At 42.1% G+C, this 20,839-nt stretch overlaps 1 protein-coding gene across 3 annotated transcripts in view; it reads right to left on the bottom strand.

Moving 5' to 3' along the window:
- The window catches only part of FRMD4B (FERM domain containing 4B), a 186,841-nt gene that overhangs the window by 86,743 nt on the left and 79,259 nt on the right, over window positions 1-20,839 (bottom strand). For all 3 annotated transcript variants that reach the window (XM_072128485.1, XM_072128486.1, XM_072128488.1), the window contains exons 2-4: window positions 6,307-6,372; window positions 4,665-4,759; window positions 1,156-1,248 (exon numbers count right to left, since the gene is read on the bottom strand). In XM_072128485.1, the coding sequence (XP_071984586.1) occupies window positions 1,156-1,248; window positions 4,665-4,759; window positions 6,307-6,372 (254 nt within the window). The remainder of the gene's footprint in view (window positions 1-1,155; window positions 1,249-4,664; window positions 4,760-6,306; window positions 6,373-20,839) is intronic.

The raw sequence follows: 20,839 nt of genomic DNA, 5'->3' as shown, positions 1-20,839 counted from the left end.
AAGCCAGTGCTGATGTGTCAAAATCTTCTGCTAAATGCAGCGCGGAACAGAAATAGTCAGACTATCTGACCAAAGTGTGGCCGCAGGACCCTTAATAAATGAGCCCCATCGTATTAGCTTGTAGTGTGTCCGGACTACATTGTGATGTAATTGCAGGGACTAAAAGTTACAGAGATGTAAAAAAAAAAAAAAAAATTCTTGCTGAAATGAGTCTTTGCTTTTTTTTATTATAATGTAATGTAAAATAAAACTGTAATGTAAAACTGCTCCGAAGTATTTTCCATGTTGCATGGAGAGAGTTCTTCATTTGGAAAGCGAAAACCTTTGTTTTCTTTTCTTTGAATTTTTTTTCAGGTGCAGCTGCTCAGAGTAGGTGTATTGGTGCACCTTTTTTGCAACCTTTTAGGCGCATAATAGTGATAGATGCCGTGCAAACATCTGCAGAACAGCCACTCACTGGGGGTCATTTACTAAGGGCCCGATTCGCGTTTTCCCGACGTGTTACCCGAATATTTCCGTTTTGCGCCGATTGTACCTGAATTTCCCCGGGTTTTTGGCGCACGCGATCGGAATTTGGCGCATCGGCGCCGGCATGCGCGCGACGGAAATTGGGGGGCGCGGCCGAACGAAAACCCGACGTATTCGGAAAAACCGCCGCATTTAAAAAAAAAATTGTGTCGCGAAAATTTCACTCACCTTCATCCTGGGTAGGCCGGTGTATTTCGAGGCATTCCAGCGGACTTCAGCGCAGCAGCGCCACCTGGTGGACGGCGGAGGAACTGTATTGATGAATCCCGGCCGGACCCGAATCCAGCGCAGAGAACGCGCCGCTGGATCGCGAACGGACCAGGTAAGTAAATCTGCCCCACTATGTCAGATAAGGCGCAGGGACTTAAAACCACTAAGTGCTGGATTTTTTTTTGCTTGCACCCAAAAAAGTTGCACATTACAGACAAATTTAATAACTGTGCCAAAAAAATGTGCAAAAACTGTCTAAAAAATGAGATGATCAATGTTTCTGTTGTGCTGCTCTGGATTTTCTTTGTTTAGATAGATATTATTATTATCAGATAGATATGAGAGATGGATAGAAGATGTGAGTGTCACAAAAAGATCAAAAACCTTTCAGTTCTCAATAATAGAAATGTGATTTACCTTACAACAAAGTACAGGGTCACGGGGCCGGACTTCTTGGGTAGATCATGATCGAGCACCCTCTGTTCTAGCTGTAGCCAGGCGTACTGCCCCCTGCAGGAGGAAGAGAGATGGATGTGACAAGTTACAGACCTGCTATTGCTATATGATATTTTTCATATATGAGTATATCCCTCAAATATTGGGGGTCATTTACTAAGGGCCCGAATAGCGTTTTTACGTCGGGTTGGCCGAAAATTACCGCTTTGCTCTGAATAGCCCCGGGTTTTTGGCGCACGTGATTGGAATGTGGCGCATCGGCGCCGGCATGCATGTGAAGGAAAACCTGAAGGATTCGGAAAAAAACCTATATTTTTTTTAAAAAATGTGTCGCTTAACACGTGCTTACCTGCACCCAGCATAGCTTAGTGAACTCGGGCGAACTCCGACAGACTTCAGCGCAGCAGCGACACCTGGTGGACATCGGGCGCACTACCTTAGTGAATCGCCGGAAGACACGAATCAGTGTCGGAGAACGGGCCGCTGGATCGCGACAGGACGCATTGGGGCACATTTACTTACCCGGTCCATTCGCGTTCCATCGGCGGGTTCTCGGACGAGCGTTCGGGTCTACCGGCGATTCATGAAGGTCCTGCGCCTGATGTCCACCAGGTGTCGCTGCTGCGCCGAGGTCCGCCGAGTTGCGCCGGATTTCACTGATCTCTTCCTGGTGCATGTAAGTATGGCGCGTGCGACCAATTTTTTGTCTTAAATGCGGCGGTTTTTACAAATCAGTCGGGTTTTCGTTCGGCCACGCCCCCCATTTCCGTCGGGTGCATGCCAGCGCCGATGCGCCACAATCCGATCGCGTGCGCCAGAAACCCGGGGCAATTCATGGAAAATCGGCGCAAATCGGAAATATTCGGGTAACACGTCGGGAAAACGTGAATCGGGCCCTTAGTAAATGACCCCCATTGTGTCCTGTATAAGTAACTCCTATCACGGGCCTATGATTAGGTAATTAATTAGCATATAATTCCTCAATATAAGTAACAGGCATTACAGCCCCTACATAGGTTCCCAATACAGCACTCATGTTAGGGGTGTCCTAATTGGCTTTGACCATTGTAATACTTTTGACTCTAATAAAAATACTTTTCTAAGAAACATTAAACACACAACAACTTCTTTAAGAAAAATCTTACAATCGGTCCCTGTAGCCCATAACTTTTCTTAAAACTGAGTTTATCAGGATCACAGATCTGTCCGCACACAATGCCGCCCTGTAGTGCACAACACAGATTACACGTCAGGGCGTAAAGCCGATGGGTTTCTACCGCCAAGGCCGACCCCATGAATGGCAGGAAATATCAGGTATAACATATGTAGCGCCTGGTACCAGCCGACACCCGCCGCTCACTAATTCCTAGTAAATTATTCACAATTGTAATTATCGAAGGTTATTTTACATATGAACCTCCTCTAATTGATTCATCCCCCTTCTATTCATAGAGAACATAATGTCAGGCTCGTTAATAATTAACAACGAATCCGGAGAATTTCTCGTCATTCTGCGGGATGAAGCTGAGCTGGGAGCGCGCACGGTGGCTCTACAGGCCGGCGCTAATAAATAATTTCCTTAGAAGTTAATTGAGATTTTTGTTAATCAGATTTTTGATGTTTTCTTGATTAAAAGATTAATGAGATAGGAAATGCCGATTACCAAAATTTTCTTAGACTTTATTAGGTTTTTAAATGGGTTTTCCCACAAAACAAGTGCGATGCTCGACAATCTCCGTCAGCCTCATAGAGATGAATGGAGCAGAATGGAGATACCCCTCTCGTTCTCGTGGTCTATTCTTAGAACCTAACTTTACAGAAATTTAATTAACTTTACAAGAAATTAGTGGAATAACCATGGAGTAACCATATTTTTGGCCATTATGTGAACTCTGATTGTGATATTCTAGTTATCTGCAGTCCATTTTGAGCTGCTAGGTGGAGACCTAGCTGCTGTGACCCACTGTTCCCTCGCCCTCTCCATAGACTACTATGTAAGGATTGTTTCACATTGGTGTATAATGTGCATAGCGAGGCTACTCCACGCCCCAGTAGCCACGTTACTCCGCCTACCAGGTAATCTTCGGCGCGCAGCTCCTGGTAGCTGCGCGCCCTTGTCCGGGGCCGGAACTACTGCGCATGCGCAGTAGCCGGGGAACTCGGACTAGGGCGCGCTGCTACCAGGAGCTGTCTCGCCGAAGCAGCTACCAGGAGCTGCGCGCGGCTATTCCACGCCCCGGAGTAACGTGGCTACTGGGGCGTGGAGTAGCCGCGACTAGTAGCCTCATGTCCGGCTACTCCACGCCCCAGTAGCCGCATAAAAAAATTTGCATATACCTGCAATAAAGTTTTCTAAAAGACACCCGGGACGTGAGGATTAGCCCAAAAAAGGGCTATCCTCACGTCCCATCCATCCGCCTACCACCCCTTCTACCTTTATAGGTAGAATTGGGGTGGTAGGTGCCCTTTAAGTTACAGATTAGGGCAGAGGCAGACAGGAGGATCTACCATCACATCTACTTCTGATTGTAGCTCCTCATGGTAGGTTTCCTTTAAAGGGAACCTTTCACCAGGGACCTCATTTTTCACTAAAGACAGATCGTAAAAGCCCATGACACCTGCAGTGCAAATCTGCCTCTCTGCCTTTTTCTAAGCGTTTGCATTACAATATAATTGTGTGTTATAATTTACTCTTGCTCCCTGACAAAATCCTGGGGTAGTCCCAGGGGCTGGGTATTGGTTTGGATGCATTTCAAAAAACAACATGTGACTTGTTTGAGCTGCAGGCTGCCTCCATCTTTGTGCTCCCGTACAGCTGCTCCCTCCCCCACTGAAGTCAGCTCACCAGGCTGTGACCTCTGAGAAGGAGCAGGAGGTGGAGCTGTACAGGAGCACAAAGGTGGGGGCCAAGGTCTGAGGAGTGAGTAACACCGACAAGCCACATGTTTTTTGAAATGCATCGAAACTAAAGTCCAGCCCCTGTGACTACCCCAGGATTTTGTCAGGATGCAAGGTAAGTTATAACACACAATTATATAGTAATGCAAATGCTTAGAAAAGGCAGAGAGGCAGATTTGCACTGCAGCTGGTATGGGCTTTTACAATCTGTCTTTAGTGAAAATGAGGTCCCTGGTGACAGGTTCCCTTTAAGCAATCTTTCTAGCAACAGGGGTTTCAAGAAGGAAGGTGGATAAGAGTCAAAGTAAGTGGAGAAGGAAGCTCTCTCCTCTAATATCCTATGTTACAAAGTTTCATGTGTTATTTATTTGTTGGGCAATTAAGTACCAATAAGTATCAAGTCCAAGGTTGGACTGTGAAGATTTTTTATTACACGGGGTGTCACAATATCTGTTGGGATAACATTGGTTGATACTAATATGACCGTATATATGGTCACCCAGTTTTGCCAGATACTGGAATACAGGTGGTGAAGTATCAGAAACTTATCTCATGGTACAGAAGCTACTTACGTGTCATCCAAAAAGGAGATACCAAAATATTCTTTTTCCTTTAGATTGAAGTGTGAGGCCACCAGGTCCAGCAACTCACGGGACAACAGCTTAGGCTATGACAAGCAAAAATATGGTGTTAGACCTTTATGTAATAGATATATGGGTATATAAAACAGATACTTATGACATAGATGGATAGTAGACAGATAATAGATAGAGAGATATGAGATAGATAGATAGATAGAGAGATAGATAGAGAGATATGAGATAGATAGATATATAGATAGATAGATAGATAGATAGATAGATAGATAGATAGATATGAGATAGATAGATAGATATGAGATAGATAGATAGATATGAGATAGATAGATAGATAGATAGATAGATATGAGATAGATATGAGATAGATAGATAGATAGATAGGAGATAGATAGATAGATAGATAGATAGATAGATAGATAGATAGATAGATAGATATGAGATAGATAGATAGATAGATAGGAGATAGATAGATAGATAGATAGATAGATAGATAGATAGATAGATAGGAGATAGATAGATAGATATGAGATAGATATGAGATAGATATGAGATAGATAGATAGATAGATAGATAGATAGATAGATAGATAGATAGATAGATAGATATGAGATACATAGATAGATAGATAGATAGATAGATAGATAGATAGATATGAGATAGATAAATAGATATGAGATAGATAGATAGATATGAGATAGATAGATAGATGGGAGATAGATAGATAGATATGAGATAGATAGATAGATAGATATGAGATAGATAGATAGATAGATAGATAGATAGATAGATAGATAGATAGATAGATAGATAGATAGATAGGAGATAGATAGATAGATAGATAGATAGATATGAGATAGATAGATAGATAGATAGATAGATAGATAGATAGGAGATAGATAGATAGATAGATAGATAGGAGATAGATAGATAGATAGATGGGAGATAGATAGATAGATGGGAGATAGATAGATAGATGGGAGATAGATAGATAGATAGATAGATAGATGGGAGATAGATAGATAGATAAGATAGAAGATAGATAGATAGATATGAGATACATAGATAGATAGATAGATAGGAGATAGATAGATAGATAGATAAGATAGAAGATACATAGATAGATAGATAGATAGGAGATACATAGATAGATAGATAGATAGATAGATAGATAGATAGATAGATAGGAGATACATAGATAGATAGGAGATAGATAGATAGGAGATACATAGATAGATAGGAGATAGATAGATAGATAGATAGATAGATAGATAGATAGATAGATAGAAGAGCTACTGTATATAAAGTGACTATACATGAGACAGAGCAGTCAGTGTCCGGCACCTGCTTGGCACCACATCCCAGTCACGCTGGGGTCAGGCAGCTTTACAGAGCAGATGGCAATCTCCATCCTTCTATGAGGGTCTCCAGTATTGGGCAGATGGGGGAGAGCTCATTATGTAGGATAGAAATATGACACATAACAACTGAGTTTTCTACAAGAAAGTCTGACACAACATGGTCCATGGGGTCGGAGACAGTCTGAATGAGACACTGTTCTGCGCTTGGAAGGAAGAGAAAACGATGTGGATGTGATGAAGGATGTGATGGGCTGTACCTGCACCAGTAGCTCCAACTTGCGGTCGTCCAACAGGTGCACCTTACAGTGTCGTCCTTCTGCCATCTGCAAGATAAAATACAACCTGCATAAGTCATTGAGATCACCATAATACACACTATACAGTAAGTTCAGCATCAACAGCGGCGTGCAGACAGTGTCTCGTAGTAAGAACTGCTAACAACGATCAGAACATTCGTTACAGATGCACAATTTTAAATAAGGAACTTTACCTGAAAATGCAAAATTACAGAAGTGTCTCCAAACTCTCCAGAATTTGTATTAACCCTTTACTGACTGATCTGACAAGCCCTGATGTGATATCTCCCACCTGATGAACTGGTTATAACATCCAGGCTGCCGGAACCTGAATAATTTAAAGTTCTCGGAAAGATGAGAAGAATATTCTGTCTCCGGAGCGCGACCGCTGTGCTCATTGTGTAGTCATCCAGCATCACACCCTGACACATCCCCAAAATAGAGGATCTCAGGGAATAGGGGGCCGCTCCAAATCTCTATGAGGATCATAAAGTGCTGTAAATTTCAACCAACCATAGTCAGTCCATGAAATACGGACAGTGGGGGAGATTTATCAGAAGTGTCTCTATGGCTACAGACTACATAGAGATCCAGTGAAGTCTAACGATGTAGTCATGTGTTACCTTCATCCATGTCTACAGGCATACCTCCCAACATTTCGGGAAGGGAAAGAGGGACAAAATGGCAACACGCGTAGCGTGGAGGGAATATCCGGGACAATCTCCCAGCTGCCCATGACAGCGGGACAGAGGCGAAAAACCAGGACTGTCCCGCTGAATCCGGGACGTTTGGGAGCTATGTACAGATGAGGGGGCAGAGGGAAGGTAGCTATACATAATTTCAGAATCAGACTACACAGGTTATTTTTGTAGTCTGTTGCCATAGGAAAACCTGATTCAATTTTTGATTTTCTTTCATTTTAGATGCAATGGTACAAATATATCACAAAGTACCATAAAGCATCAATTCTGTGGTCGTAGGAGGGATCTCCCTCTGGGTAAAAATCTGCATATTTCATACTAAATAAATAATTTAACCAAAATTATAACAATTGTAAAAAAAATAATGAATTCAGTTATAACAAATAAAAAATCTTGAAGCTGTTGGTTTATGTAAAGGATCTGCTCATAATATGCGCAGGAAAGAAAAACGAGAATAAAAACGAGTAAAATCTTCTAGTAAAGCAGCGTCTCTCCCCCTCCTCATCTCCCCCCGACTCATCAGGCAGTCTTTGTTTCCCAGTCAATGAGTTGGATTTTGGCAGACGGTAATTACCGCCGAGGGGCTTGATCAAAGGGTCTCCACTAGACCTACTAAATATGTTCCCAGAGTGACAAACTCAATGCCAAGTCTGTCACATGCCCAACGATAAGCGGGAGACCAAAAAAACAGACATCCAACAAAAAGGGACAAATGTTGCTGGATATAGCGGTGTAAAATGTAATACAACGTCTGAATATCAGACATTTATGTAACCGATACATATCTATCTCACCCCAAGTGCTTTATCTACATTTGCATAGGTCAGTACATCTCTATAATTTCTCATATGATACTATAATTGCTGAGAGTGAGAGAGAAAAGACACAGTCACAGCACAGGCAGAGACTTCTGGAGATAAACATAAGTTTCTATCTCACCCCAAGTGCTTTATCTATATTACTATGGGTCAGTATATCTCTATAATGTCTCATATGATACTATTAATTCTTCTGAGTGAGAGAGAAAAGGCACAGTCACAGCACAGGCAAAGTCTTCTTGAGATAAACATAAGTTTCTATCTCACCCCAAGTGCTTTATCTACATCACTACTGTTCAGTACATCTCTATAATGTCCTATATTATTGTATTGATGCTTCTGAGTGAGAGAGGAAATACACAGTCACAGCACAGGCAGAGTCTTATAGGTATAATATCAAGTTTCTATGTCACCCCAAGTGCTTAATCTACATTAGTACAGGTCAGTACATCTCTATAATGTCTCATATGATACTATTAATGCTTCTGAGCTTCTGAGTGAAAAAAGGACACAGTCACATCTCAGGCAGAGTCTTCTGGAGATAAACATAAGTTTCTATCTCACCCCAAGTGCTTTATCTACATCAGTACAGGTCAGTACATCTCTATAATGTCCTATATGATACTATTAATGCTTAGGAGCTTACGAATGAGAGAGAAAAGACACAGTCACAGCACAGACAGAGTCTTCTGGAGATAAACATAAGTTTCTATCTCACCCCAAGTGCTTTATCTACATCAGTACAGGTCAGTACATCTCTATAATGTCCTATATGATACTATTAATGCTTAGGAGCTTATGAATGAGAGAGAAAAGACACAGTCACAGCACAGACAGAGTCTTCTGGAGATAAACATAAGTTTCTATCTCACCCCAAGTGCTTTATCTACATTAGTACTGGTCAGTACATCTTTATAGTGTCCTATATGATTGTATTGATGCTTCTGAGTGAGAGAGAAAAAAACACAGGCACAGGCCGAGTCTTCTAGATATAATATCAAGTTTTTATCTCACCTCAAGTGCTTTAACCACACCAGTACGAAAGAGAAAAGACAAGGTAAGACACTTGCAGAATCTTCTAGATATACAGACGGTCCCCTACTTAAGAACACCCGACTTACATACGGCCCCTAGTTACAAACGGACCACTGGATGTTGGTAATTTGTTGTACTTTAGCCCTAGGCTACAATAAACAGCTATAACAGTTATCACAGGTGTCTGTAATTAAGATTTTTTATTGATCCTGGTTCTTTTGACAATCCAACATTTTTAAAATCCAATTGTCAAAGAGACCAAAAATATTTTGACTGGGGTTACAATAATAAAGTATACGGTTCCGACTTACATACAAACTCAACTTAAAGGGGTTCTCAGGAGGTGGAAAAACATGGCTGCAGTCTTCCAAAAACAGCACCACACCTGACCATGGTTACTGCCAGTACTGCAGCTCAGCTGTATAGAAATGAATGGAGCTTAGTTGCAATACCACACACTACCCATGGTCAGGTGAGGCGCTGTTTTTGGAAGACTGCAGCCATGTTTTTCCACCTCCAGAGAACCCCTTTAAGAACAAACCTACAGAACCTATCTTGTATGTAACCCGGGGACTGCCTGTAATAGCAAGTTTCTATCTCACGCCAAGAGTTTTATCCACATCAGAAAAGACCAATTCTCTATAATGTACCATATGATCCTAAAGATATTTTTGAGTGAGAAAGAAGGGAGAGACACATGCACAGACGGAGGCTGTTGGATATAATAGTAAGTTTCTATCTCACCCCAAGTGCTTTATTCTTATTAGTGCATGAAGTCCCTCTGCAATGTCCTATATCATCCTGCTGAAGTAACAGTGATAGTAGGACAAACTGGCACATGTGGAGACAAATACTGCTGGATAAAAGGCTAAGTTTCTATCTCACCCCAAGGGCTTTATTCTTATTAGTACATGAAGTCACTCTGCAATGTCCTATATCATCCTGCTGAAGTAACAGTGATAGTAGGACAAACAGGCACATGTGGAGACAAAGACTGCTGGATAAAAGGCTAAGTTTCTATCTCACCCCAAGTGCTTTATTCTTATTAGTACATGAAGTCACTCTGCAATGTCCTATATCATCCTGCTGAAGTAACAATGATAGTAGGACAAACAGGCACATGTGGAGACAAAGACTGCTGGATAAAAGGCTAAGTTTCTATCTCACCCCAAGGACTTTATTTACATAAATACAGGTCACTTATTCCATATTATTTCCTAAGTGATCCTGATAATGCCATTGAGGTGGCAGGAGAGGAGAGGATCAGGCATGGGCAGAGTCTGCTGCATACAAAAGTTTTTATCTCACCCCGAGTGCCTTATTTATATCAGTACAGGACTTTTCTATAATTTCCTATAAGATCCTGAAGATGTTTTTGAGTGAGAAAAAGAGGATACACCCAGACAGGGGCTGCTGTATATCAGCATGGTCATTTTCTTTCTCACCCAAAGTATTTTCTTCATATAATTACATGTCAGAGCATCCCTATAATTTCCTTTAAGATCCTGTAGATAATTTTTTTTTTTTTTTGGGGGGGGGGGGGAGGAGAGATATAGCAAAAGTCAGAGGACATTGACTATAACAGCAAACTTCTATCTCACCCCAAGTGCTTTATTCATGTAAGTATAAGTCAGTACTTTCCTATATGATCCTGCTGATGCTTCTGACTGTGTTAGACAATGTTATTCTCCAATGTTTACTGTGTGCAGTGGATGGGAGACATCGTAGCATCTAGTCTCCAGACTTCTGCCTGATATACACACTGGACTATGGATTTAGACAAACCACAGAAATATAATCTGTCAGGGAAATGAATGAGCTCAGGATTAGTCACATTTAACAAAAAGCTTCTAATTTGTAGCATAGAAATTCATCTTGGGTTTAGTGTAAACATGGCCCAAGGGCTCTAGGAAGCCCCTCACTGCTTCCTAGAGATATCAGATTTAGAAACCCCAGCCGCTAGTAAAAAACAACAATTTACAGTATAATATAATATTACAAATACAATATTATGTATTATACTGCCATATAGTACACAGGTAGAATCATCACAACACCCCATAATAGTGTCCTATTAACACTACCAAATACTACATGGGGAACAGCCCCATAAAATGTAATATTGAGGTCTAAGTCGAGATGTGAAGGTGTTATAAAGAGAACCGGTCATCAGGTTTTGTCCCATTAAGCTACTAGTCCCCTCAGACAGGGTATGAAATGTCTAGAATTCAATTCTTTTATGTAAAATCTCCCCCGTTTACCTATAAAAAATCTCCCCAAAGTCAGGCAAATGTGACTCTTCTCACCTCATTTTCACATGAGATAACTTTAGTGGTTGCAGGGGGAGTGTCAATTGTATTCAGTTCTATAGCACCTACAAACATATTACTGGTGTCATATTAAAGATAAGAACCTCATCTTTCAAATGACACCAGTTCTGCCTATTATTTTAGCTGTCTGTATGTCTGGTTCTGTAGCTCACAGAACCATAAGCTTGATTATCAACTTATTTTAACATAACACAAACAGCTTGTCTGTAGGTGCTTTAAAACCAAAGATGGGGGCTTCTGAAGTGACACTCAACCTGCAACCACAGGTAAACAGGTGAGATTTCACATAAAAGAGGGATTCTAGAAAGGACATATCGTACCTGACCTGAGGGAGATAGTAGTTTAGGGGGGATAAGACCTGCTGACAGGTTCACTTTCAGCTACTACCTTATATGTAGAAGATAAATGACCCCATGTATACAAAGTGGTCTTTCCAAGGTTGTAGCTATATGGATTTAGAGTCAGGGTTGCACCAGCCATGAGGCTAGTTGAGCCTCTTGCCTCAGGCAGCAAAACCTGCAGCAAGTCGGGGGCAGGATAATTCGCACAGTCACCTTATTCAAAGCAGGACCTGACACTTAAACATAGTGGGGCGCATTCACTTACCCGTCCCGTTGACGCCGCCAATTCGGAATGTCCGACGAGGATTCGAGCTGCCGCGATTCACTAAGATGGTGCGCCCGATATCCTGCATGTGTCGCTTCCCCCGCTGAGGTCCACCGGAGTTCACCTTCTTCTTCCCGATGCATGTCAGTGCTGATCTTGTGACAAAATTTCATTTCTAAATTCCGTGGTTTGTCCGTATCAGTCGGGTTGCCCAACGGCCACGCCCCCCGATTTGTGTCGCATGCAAGCCGGCTCCGATGTGCCACAATCCAATCGCGTGCGCCAAAAACCTGGGGCAATTCAGGCCAAAACGGAAAAATTTGGGAAACCCGACGGAAATGCATCCCATGGACCCTTAGTAAATGTGCCCCAGTGTCTCTTCAGCATCGGTGTTAGACAATGCATGGAGAACCCACTTACTAAAAGATAACCTTTATTACTACTGGATGGGGCAGGTGGGGTGCACCTTTCTATAGGTCGCCTCAGGCAGCAGAGAGTTTACGTTCACCCCTCTTTAGAGGTGTCATACGCAGACAGTAATGCCACCAGATGCCAGAACCTGGATCGAGTGGGACTAACCCAGGACTGTTTCAGGATTGTCCCACTTTCCCAGACGGTAGAAGGTGTATCCGACGTTTCATCCTCCTTCTATGGCTATCCCAAAATATGGGAGGACAAAACTTAATCAAACTAACAGCACCTGAAATATTGGGGTCCCATATACCAAATCCTATCCCCCACATTGGTCCTAGTGCTCACTGATGGATTCTTCCAATATTGCAGCACGGCTTCCAAAATGTATAAATCAGAGTATAAAATCCTTAGTATAAAATCAGATCATAACTAAAGCTAAAACCATGTACCCGGTTAATCGGGGACAGTGAGTTATTTTGGATGGATCCAGATTTCAAGCGACTGAGGCAAAAAAAAACTTCTGTAACACAATAATGAAAAGTAACAAAGTATCGAAGCACAAAGCAGACTCTTCTATTCTTCTCCTGAATCTATCTTTGAGTTGGATGTGATTCCGATACTATGCAGGATATATAAAGCCCCTTACCTTATAATAAGACCCCGCCAGGAGAAGAAAACGCTGGGAGATTGCCGAAAACACAAGTGTAACAAACACATCCCTATAAATACAACACACTGGAAGCGGGATTGTGGAGCGACTCCGGCTCCTTCCGTTACCAGGCAATCTCAAGGAAATGACATCCGTGTTTTCTCGGCTGATTACAGGTTTGGAAACAAAAGCCATTTAAATCTCAGTCTACGGAATTGTGGCTTTTCAGGATTTCTGGATTCTCATCAGAATATGGATCAGTAGACTTACTATATGCATGTATCAAGCAAGTCTTAAAGGTCAAAATCCATCCTGATAATCCAGGGACACTTACTGATAGATCCAGGCACCAGGACTGTGGTCATCTTCTTATATTTGTTATCCATGGCCTCCTCCCTTCTAAAATCAACTTTTATAATTATGCTAATGAGTTAGAAGGGCTCTGGATTTACAGGCTGTTACAATGTCTCCCCCTCCCCCTGCTCACTTGGCACTTCCACCCTCCTCTGAATAATGTAATGTGAAGCTACAGTACAGAGGGGCTCTGGTAACGCCCCTCATAGCCCTTCTGGCTCATAAGCATATTTTTTAAAGTTTATTTGAGCAGGAAGGAGGCCATAGATAACAAATACAAGAAGATTACCGCAGTCACGGTGCCTGGGTTTATGAGTAATGTCCCTGGTTTATCATGATGGATTTTCGTGGTAGATTTCCTTTAAAGAAAACCCTTTCCAACAACTCAGAAATATTCGTCCTTTTAACTGTGGGGCTTATTTAATAAGGGTCCGTGACCGGACTTTCGTTGGTTTTTCTGGCGTTTTCGGGATTTGCACCGCTGGGACAGGTATTTAATAGGGGATTGTGTAGCATGTGATCGGTTTGTGGTGCGGCTACGCTGCTTTCATGCAACAGAAATCGGGGGCGTGGCCGTTGGACGATCCGACTGATTCGGACTGAGCGCGGGATTTAACTTTGAAATTGTGTTGCAATCCAATGCACTTACATGCACCAGGAAGAAGAAGGTGAACTCCGGTGGACCTGAGCGGGGAAGCGACACATGCAGGATATCGGGCGTGCGATCTTAGTCAATCGCGGCAGATGTGCATTCCGGTTGGACAATGCACTTTCGGGGAATGCGTCAGGACAAGTAAGTAAATGTGCCCCATTGTTTTACTTTTCCTCTGTTAATCCTCCAAGAAATAAATTGACAACTGGGCGTTTCTATTCCTTCTTATGAAGTATGGCTCTGATTGGGCAGTGTCAGACCACGTAGAGAAACACCTCAAAAACTGGTGATGCCAAGATGTCACTTTATTCATAGATATCGAGGAGGAATAATAGAGGAGTTTTTCCAGAATCGTTTTATCATTTGGAATATTTAAAATAACTAACTTAAAGGTTTTTTTTTATCAATATTACAAACAACATATAATGATTGGTAGAAAGTCCAAATGTTGGGTCCCCCAACAAGAGAGGGGAGGGGTTATGGGCGGCACGGTGGCTTAGTGGGTGGCACTTCTGCCTTGCAGCGCTGGGGACCTGGGTCCTAGTCCCAGGTCAACATCTGCAAAGAGTTTGTATGTTCTCTCCGTGTTTGTGTGGGTTTCCTCCGGGTCCTCCAGTTTCCTCCCACACTTCAAAACATTCTGGTAGATTGTCTAGATTGTGGGCCCCATTGGGGACAGGGACTGATTTGTCAAATTTCTCATAACTAGAGCATCTCACTATCACATGTTATGGAGCTGAGACAAATCGCCTTTCCGTATAATCTATTTTAATGTAGCTGCAGATATTTATAAGCCGCCTCATTATAATAAAATGTTAATGGAGCGTGAATGATTCGCCGCTATCATCTCCATATAAATAGCAGCGGAAGAAACTCTTTGTTGTACGGAGGAAGAATATCTCGGATTGGATTGCTTCAGATTTCCTGTCATAGAACGTTCTAAATGAGGCCTAATAATCGTATTGGCAGCGGCAGCAGATACGAATAGAAGACAATGCGCTGAGATTACCGCCATCTCCCGCACGTCTTCATGACTTCAGAGACGGGGACGAGGCCAGTGCTGGCTGAATAGAGGCCTCTGTTCACATTTGGCAAAAAAGAGGAAACAAAGGGCCACATTTATCACTTTTGTGCGCCTAAGTGTAGTAGTTGCGCCTAAATTCTGGCGCACTGTTTTGCCAGAATTATCACAAGCTGCAACCATCTGTGATAAGTATATTTTCTGCCTCTTATTAATCACTTTACTTTAACACAGTTTAGGCGCAGTTTAGGCGCAGTTTAGGCGCAATGTTAGATTCGGGCACTTACATGTGATCCTGCTACAAGCTCCTCTCTGCTTCTCCCACAGCCCAGAATGAAGATAACTCACAGCAGCACCCAGGTGTGTGACACCCAGCACCCAGTGACCTCCTCAGCAGGGGCTTCTCCTGGAGGGGATCCCCCAGTGCTGGTCTCCTGCTGCACCCCTGTAATTCTGCACAATATCCCCCTCAGACACTGTGCAGAATTACATGGGGGACACTTGTTTTTAGTATCTGCAAACTTGTGCAAACTTCTCTTCTCTCTTTGCTGTGAGCTCAGCGTTTTGCAGAATATTTTGTAAATAGAAGGTGATGAACTGTAAATAGTCTGCAGCTCCTGTCTGTAATGTATCTAATTGTATCTATTATATGTTCCAGTGTCTGTAATGTATCTAATGTATCTATTATCTCTTCTAGTGTCTGCAGAGCATCTCATGTCTGTATCATCTGTCTGCAGTGTCTGGCTTAGCTGTGCTGCTAGAAATGAGCTGTTCTGCAAAGGGGCTCAGTGCTTTCTTCTCAGATAACGCCACCTTCGGGCTGGAGTGTTTTTGCGCCCGTTTTTGCGCCTAAATGCAAAAGTCGCACGTGATGAATATCATTAGGCGCAGCAAAACATCTGGAATTGAACGATAGATGAGGGAAAGGTGGTTATTTTAGCTGCGCGGCTAATTTGACGTTTAATCGCAAAAATGGCGCAAAAAACGGTGCGCCTAAACGAAAAGGCGCAAAAACAACATAAAAAACAAGTGATAAATGTGGCCCAAATAGCGAGATTTCAGATGGATTTGGCGCTTGCTGGGATTATCTTAAAAATAAACAAATTAGACGGAAGGAATGTAAACGGAAGCGAGCGGAAGATCTCCTTATAATACACATAAACCCCCCTTAATTTGGGGGTCACAAAAATTATCATCTAGGGAACGTGTATTATCTATCTATCTATCTATCTATCTATCTATCTATCTATCTATCTATCTATCACATATCTATCTATCTCCTATCTATCTATCTATCTATCTCCTATCTATCTATCTATCTATCTATCTATCACATATCTATCTATCTCATATCTATCTATCTATCTATCTATCTCATATCTATCTATCTATCTATCTATCTATATCATATCTATCTATCTATCTATCTATCTATCTATCTATCTATCTCATATCTATCTATCTATCTATCTATCTATCTATCTATCTATCTATCTATCTATCTATCTCATATCTATCTATCTATCTCATATCTATCTATCTATCTCATATCTATCTATCTATCTATCTATCACATATCTATCTATCACATATCTATCTATCTCATATCTATCTATCTATCTATCTATCTATCTATCTATCTATCTATCTATCTATCACATATCTATCTATCTCATATCTATCCATCTCATATCTATCTATCTATCTATCTATCTCATATCTATCTATCCATTTCATATCTATCTATCTATCTATCTCCTATCTATCTATCTATCTATCACATATCTATCTATCTATCTCATATCTATCTATCTATCTATCTATCTATCTGTCTATCTATCTATCTATCTATCTATCTATCTAATATCTATCTCATATCTATCTATCTATCTCATATCTATCTATCTATCTATCTATCTATCCATCTATTTATCTATCTCATATCTATCTATCTATCTCATATATCTATCTATCTATCTATCTATCTATCTATCTATCTATCTATCTATCTATCTATCTATCTATCACATATCTATCCATCTCATATCTATCTATCTCATATCTATCTATCTATCTCATATCTATCTATCTATCTCATATCTATCTATCTATCTATCTCCTATCTATCTATCTATCTATCTATCTATCTATCACATATCTATCTATCTATCTCATATCTATCTATCTATCTCATATCTATCTATCTATCTATCTATCTATCTATCTATCTATCTATCTATCTATCTATCTATCTAATATCTATCTCATATCTATCTATCTATCTCATATCTATCTATCTATCTCATATCTATCTATCTATCTATCCATCCATCTATTTATCTATCTCATATCTATCTATCTATCTCATATATCTATATCTATCTATCTATCTATCTATCTATCTATCTATCTATCTATCTCATATCTATCTATCTATCTATCTCCTATCTATTTATCTATCTATCTATCTATCTATCTCATATCTATCTATCTATCTCATATCTATCTATCTATCTATCTATCTATCTCCTATCTATCTATCTATCTATCTATCTATCTATCTATCTATCTCATATCTATCTCATATCTATCTGTCTGTCTGTCTTGCTATGTATCTCTATCTATCATTCTCATATCTTTATCATATCCATCTATTTATATACTGCATATATGACATATCTATATCACATCTATATATAAATCTATGATTTGAGCATCCAATTTCTGTGCAGTCTTGGCTATCCTCCATGGCTACAGACTACAAACAAGTCAGATCCTTTCGTAGTCAGATCCTATAGTCCGACTCTTTTTATCAAACAGTTAGTCATGACTGCAGGATGGGACTACACAGGGTTTGTTTGTAGTCTGTTACCACGGAGACTTATTTACTTTTAAAGCTTTCAGGGTTTGCCCATAGGATAGGTTGGACACCCAGCAGACTTGATGATCCACTGCCCGATCCTCGCACATTACAGACCGGTGATGTCCCATACAGTTCACATGTTGGGTGATGTACTACAAGGCCCAGCACAACCCCCATACTACTCATGACAAGAGAGCGCAGCACTTGGTTTGACAAGTCTCAGGCAGCCCCCTTTCTGATATAAGTATAAATATGGCGCATTCGTGAATTTGTTTGGGGGGGTCAGTGAGCCCCAGGCATGTCGCCGCTTATTAGATATGATGATCTGATCTGTATGAGAGCACTTCTCCTCCACGAGAGCGATCAATGGACACGGCGCAGGCTGGAGACGCATGGACGCTCACCTGATAAATCGTCTCATATGATCTGCCAGAATGAGCGTTAACCAGATCCACATAATTACACTCATCCATATTAATTCCTGACACTGCTGTGCCGCTCCAGTATTTAACCTTTTCGCCCCTTACACATACAATACTAATACAAATAAAGCTTCGTCATCGTATAATACTATCTGCTTCAATATTTAGCAGCAGGACTGTGAAATACTGATATATATTCCCGGATCAGAGCTTCTTCAAGTACTCTGAAGTCATGTCCTCACACTGCTGAGGTCTGTGCTCTCTGCGGACATGGGGCCACATTTATCACTTGTTTTTTCTGTTGTTTTTGCGCCTATTCGTTTAGGTGCACCGTTTTTGCGCCATTTTTGCGATTAAACGTCAAATTAGCCGCGCAGCAAAAATAACCAGCTTTCCCTCATCTATCGTTCAATTCCAGATGTTTTGCTGCGCCTAATGATATTCATCACGTGCGACTTTTGCATTTAGGCGCAAAAACGGGCGCAAAAACACTCCAGCCCGAAGGTGGCGTTATCTGAGAAGAAAGCACTGAGCCCCTTTGCAGAAGAGCTCATTTCTAGCTGCAGAGCTCAGCCAGACACTGGAACATATAATATATACATTAGATACATTACAGACACTGGAACATATAATAGATACATTAGATACATTACAGACACTGGAACATATAATAGATACATTAGATACATTACAGACACTGGAACATATAATAGATACATTAGATACACTGCAGACACTGGAACATATAATAGATACATTAGATACACTGCAGACACTGGAACATATAATAGATACATTAGATACACTGCAGACACTGGTACATATAATAGATACATTAGATACATTACAGACAGGAGCTGCAGACTCTATTTACAGTTCATCACCTTCTATTTACAAAACATTCTGCAAAACCTGAGCTCAAAGCAAGAGCAAGAGAAGTTTGCACAAGTTTGCAGATACTACATACAAGTGTCCCCCATGTAATTCTGCACAGTGTCTGAGGGGGATATTGTGCAGAATTACAGGGGTGCAGCAGGAGACCAGCACTGGGGGATCCCCTCCAGGAGAAGCCCCTGCTGAGGAGGTCACTGGGTGCAGGGTGTCACACACCTGGGTGCTGCTGTGAGTGTTATCTTCATTCTGGGCTGTGGGAGAAGCAGAGAGGAGCTTGTAGCAGGATCACATGTAACTGCCTGAATCTAACATTGCGCCTAAACTGTGTTAAAGTAAAGTGATTAATAAGAGGCAGAAAATATACTTATCACAGATGGTTGTAGCTTGTGATAATTCTGGCAAAACAGTGCGCCCGAATTTAGGCGCAACTACTACACTTAGGCGCACAAAAGTGATAAATGTGGCCCATGGTCTATGGAGAGATGAGTAATTATATCTTTGTGTATGCTGTTAGTAGCAGCAGAACTGTGAAATATGGATTTATATTCCTGGGATTGTAACTTCTCCAAGTGCACTGGAAATGTGTCCTCACACTGCTTTGCTCTGTGCTCTCTGAAGACAGTGTTAGGTAGCATACCTCCCAACCGTCCCGGTTTCGGCGGGACTTTCACGTTTTTTTAGCCTTGTCCCGCCGCCCCGGGAGGTTAAGAGGTTGTCACGCTTTGTTATGCGTTTTCCCGCACCAGGAGACTTTGTCCCGTCTCCTGGTCCCGGGACACTGACTGCAGAGGAGACAACGCGAGCTCTGCTCCCAGCACAGCCCCTCCTCCTCCTCCCCCGGGCCGCCCCTCCTCCCCCTGTGTGAGCCGTGCCGTGTGTGAGGAGGAATAATCATGGGGGAGGGGGGGGGAGCGGCCTCACCAGGAGAGCGGCTGCTTTGAAGTCTGAGCCTGAGCTGCCAGCTATGCAGGGCACAGCACAGCAGAGCCGTGCCCAACTCTTCCCCCTGCGTGAGCTGCAGTGTCTGAGGAATCATCATGGGGGTCACCTGGAGAGCGGCTGCTGGCCATAGATGTGGAGACTCCTCTGCTCCTTCACCTGATAGCTGTGCAGGGGGAGGGAGGCAGCACAGAGAGATAGCAGGAGATGTGATGTGCCCCCCTCCAGCAGCTACAGACGTCTATTAGGAGCATCTACCAGCATGAGGTAGGACAGTCAAAGACATCATGCACAGTTACAGCTCAGTGTGTGACAGGGCACATCTATCAGGGCTTGTATGGCAGCTTTGTGACATACAAGCCCTGAAATAATCGCAATGTCTTGCGAACCGCCAGACATTGCGATTATTTTGCCCTTCTCCACACCGAGAGGGATATATATAGCTAATAACCCCTAGGCGCACCTGGACATTATACTACGTCCCTGCGGCTAGATACTTAGCGCACCGGGACGTAGTATAGCGTACTGCTTCTGGCACCGGCTCACAAACAGAGCTGGCACCAGACGTAGCGGCTATCAGCTGTCAATCACAGCTGACACGTGCTCTAACACCTGCAAACTCCGACTCCCAACTCCGATCACAGGGTTTAACCCCTTACACGCCGCGGTCAAGCAAGACCACGGCGTGTAAGGGTGTTCCTCTTCTGGGCAGCCCCGTGGTCTGCCAAGTGCCCTGGGGCTGCACAATCTCCCTGGAAGTCAGATCCCTTCCGGGTCTGACCGTAAACTGTCTGTG

The sequence above is a fragment of the Engystomops pustulosus genome, chromosome 10 (assembly GCF_040894005.1).
Source record: "Engystomops pustulosus chromosome 10, aEngPut4.maternal, whole genome shotgun sequence".
Taxonomy (NCBI): Eukaryota; Metazoa; Chordata; class Amphibia; order Anura; family Leptodactylidae; genus Engystomops; species Engystomops pustulosus.
This window is presented reverse-complemented; position numbering and strand designations above follow the sequence as displayed.